Source organism: Sinocyclocheilus rhinocerous, unplaced genomic scaffold, assembly GCF_001515625.1.
Source record: "Sinocyclocheilus rhinocerous isolate Xijiao unplaced genomic scaffold, SAMN03320098_v1.1 scaffold1348, whole genome shotgun sequence".
Lineage (NCBI taxonomy): Eukaryota > Metazoa > Chordata > Actinopteri > Cypriniformes > Cyprinidae > Sinocyclocheilus > Sinocyclocheilus rhinocerous.
In genome coordinates, this window is record NW_015648618.1 from 274,834 (window position 1) to 278,245 (window position 3,412).

Sequence of the window (3,412 nt, forward strand, 5' to 3'; positions counted from 1 at the left end):
GTGTGACACAGGTGACACAGAACAGCATACGCGGTTTACGTCCAGCGGATATTCTCCAAAATGGCACCAGGGTGATGCGGAGGAGACTAATTGTTGTATAAAGTCGTTATTTTTTTTTCTTTTGCGCACAAAAAGTATTCCCGTAGCTTCGTATAATTGCGGATGAACCACTGATGTCACATGGATTATTTTACCGATCTCCTTGCTACGTTTCTGGACTTGGGAACATTTCAGTTGCGTTGCTGTCTATGGGAGGGTCAGACAGCTCTCAGATTCCATCAAAAATATCTTAATTTGTGTTCCGAAGATGAACGAAGGTCTTACGGGTTTGAAACGACATGAGGGTGAGTAATTAATGACATAATTTTCATTTTTGGGTGAACTAACCCTTTAATATTTTTTGTGGAAACCTTGATTAGCTTTTTTCAGGATTTTAAATAAACAAAGTTCAAATAAACAGCATTCATTTGAAACAGAATATTTTTGTAACAATATAAAAGTGTTTATTGTCACTTTTAATCGATTTAATGCAACCTTGCTGAATTAAAGGATTAACTTATTTTAAATATATATATACTGTATATATATATTTTTTTTTAAAGTACTTACCACAAACTTTGGAACGGTAGTGTATATAGTATGTATGCTGGAGACAAGTATGAAGTAAGCCAGTGTTGAGGCATAAAATGTTCATGCTGCTGCATTCACCTTCTCATGATCCCCCTGGAAGAGCTGCAGGAAGCTGGCCTGAGTGCCTGTGGTTCCTTTGACGCCCCGGAAGCGCAGGTCCTCTCTTGCACGCTGAAGATTACGTATGTCCATGACCAGATCCTGCAGCCACAGACAAGCACGCTTCCCGACTGTAGTCAGCTGAGCTGGTCTGAGAAAAAGATGGGGACGAGGAGAGGGACAATAAAACCCAAAACCAGCCTAGTATTGTTGTTTTGAATGAAGAAAAGTTCAAAAGAACATGAAAAATCATAATGTTGTGCAGGTTACAACATTAAGAGTGAATGTTTAAGGGTGATTGGGACGTGTCAGAGATGACAAGAATAGAAGACAAGGAGAAAGAAAACAAAACGGTAGAAAAGTTAATTTTATATGCACACTCTAAACATGCTTTAATGTCTAACATCTAACTATTTGTTTGTGAGGTCTGGTACATGCACTGAACTCTGAATTCACTCACTGATAATGGGAGAAGCCTAAAGTCGGCAGGTCAGCATATTTCTCTGCAAAGTTAGCCAGCCTGTCTATGACACGAGCCAGCTATAAGAGAGAGAACATTTACTGCAGAGAATGGGAATTATGCACTGGAAATAAAATAAACCCATCTGAAATAAAAATAACTGAAACCTAAACAGTAATATAAAAAAAAATCCCAAAATAAAATTAAAACAAAGGACTAGAATTACCAAATGTTTTACTGAATGTAAAATTTGCATTTAATAAGACTTAATGATTAATGCATTATTTTATTATTGGATTTAATTAATTTTAAACATATTTATTTGTCCATTTGAAAAGTGATGATATATTTAATACTTGTTACATTTAACTACTTTTTTGAAAATAAATTAAATAAACAGTTTTACACACATCTATTTATTTGTCAAATCTGAACCTGTGATTATTAACATTTCTCATGAATACAGTACAAATTTATTTTATTTTTAAATGGTACTTCTAAGCATCAGTTGTTTTGATTGACATGGTAAATATTAGAAAGTAGCAGGATACCTTGGGTAGCAGGATGTCAAATCCATCACGCAGCATTATCAGATCCTTCAGATTAAACATACACACACACATTTAATAAGACAATTTTCAACATTTTAAAATAAAATTGACTTTAAAACAACATTCTGTTCTTGTGAGGATTTTTCATGGTGGCTAATATATACCCTGCTATTAATTGCAACATTAAAATAAAAAAATGGATTTAATTCATGTTCTCTCTATAGCCATTCTGCTCAGAAAATTCCAGAAGTCCATGGAGTTCAATCAATAGTAACAAAAGTAAGATACTGACATGGTAATATTTTGGCCTCACCGTATTGTCTCCCACATAACAGGAAGTGGCGCCCAAGTGGATGATGGGAGCAGCGGTGGGACAGCAGTGAGCAAACGTGTGCACGTGAGCCATGACATCATGCCTCAACTTCCTCTCCTCCTCTGCAGCCATGACAAAATCAATGTCCTCCAAGTGAGACTCCATCTCACTCACCTGGGCATCGGTTATGGGGAGACCCAATTCCTGCAGAGAAGACATTACAGCGATGAAGAGATGTATTGAAGCCGCGGTGAAACGGAAGTAGCAAAAGATCTTTTCAGTATGATCAATATTTAACTGTGCATTCTCATTTCTATTACATTTACATTACATTTAACATGTAGAGTCTGGACCAATCAGACACACAATTTTTTTAGTTATATTTAACAAATACTCTGTAACACCCCTCAGTCAACAAACCAACTATGAGGGTCTATGGACCCTTCCCCCGAAATGCATCTAACACCTCAGAAAGGCAGAACAGGCCTCTGGTTCCATGGCAACCAATGCTGATATCACTGGTTTTATTGCCCAAAGGAATGCGGGCAGAGAAACTCACAATTCATTTACCCTTAGGAAAGACACGCAATGTCCATAAAAATGGACTCTTCTCTAATTAATTCATAGAAAAACCTTTCTGTGAATGAACACACATCTCCTCAGGACATTGTGTATACCATTACTGTTCTTGTATATTGTCTTTTGAATTGCATACTGTTTTGTGTGTGTGTTAGGATAGATCACTATTTAATATAACCCCACCGATACCATGTTCGGTCTCTTTGAATTTGTCTTCTGATGATCTAAACGAGAGTGTATATTATATGTTGGTACATAGGCAACATATTAGTGTTCTAAGAATCTTTAGTACTTTTGCATCAACACCCAATCGAAAATTACCATGCTCTCACACAAAGGGTCATAAAACTCCCCAGTATTTCCAAACCCCCACTTGAAATTTCAGCCTTTCTCATTGGACAAGCCCATCCTGAGAGGCATGAATCTTCTCAGACCTTAAAAGGCTCACGCACAGTTCCGCCCATGTTCTTGTTGTTCTTCTTCTGCTAAGAAGCGTGTTGGAGCCTGAGCCGGTGCGGGCGTGCCCCGTTGGCTCCAACACATAGTCAGTCAGTCTGCGGCTATGTTAGATTCTGAGAAGATGAGGATGTGAGCTAGCACCCCTCTAAGGACACCCGAAGTCTGCGCCAGGCCTCGGGCCTTGACTTTCCATTCACCAAGATCATCTGACTCAAACTGGTTCTTTTTCATCAACCAACTTCAGCAAAGATCAACTTGAGCCTTCAGATTGCATCAGGACTCTCTTTCAGACAGACAAGACGTGCAAGTATCAAACTTAGT

General features: G+C 38.1%; 2 protein-coding genes across 2 annotated transcripts in view; both read right to left on the bottom strand.

Moving 5' to 3' along the window:
* LOC107710036 (adenylosuccinate lyase-like) overlaps positions 1–3,412 on the bottom strand; it is a 31,950-nt gene that overhangs the window by 26,138 nt on the left and 2,400 nt on the right. Inside the window, exons 2-5 of the mRNA XM_016514718.1 lie at positions 2,054–2,257; positions 1,741–1,785; positions 1,190–1,269; positions 697–880 (exon numbers count right to left, since the gene is read on the bottom strand). Of these exons, the coding sequence (XP_016370204.1) occupies positions 697–880; positions 1,190–1,269; positions 1,741–1,785; positions 2,054–2,257 (513 nt within the window). The remainder of the gene's footprint in view (positions 1–696; positions 881–1,189; positions 1,270–1,740; positions 1,786–2,053; positions 2,258–3,412) is intronic.
* LOC107710053 (cyclic AMP-dependent transcription factor ATF-4-like) overlaps positions 1,606–3,412 on the bottom strand; it is a 20,804-nt gene continuing 18,997 nt past the window's right edge. The window contains exon 4 of the transcript XR_001636553.1: positions 1,606–1,618. The gene's annotated coding sequence lies outside the window, so the exon portion shown is untranslated. The remainder of the gene's footprint in view (positions 1,619–3,412) is intronic.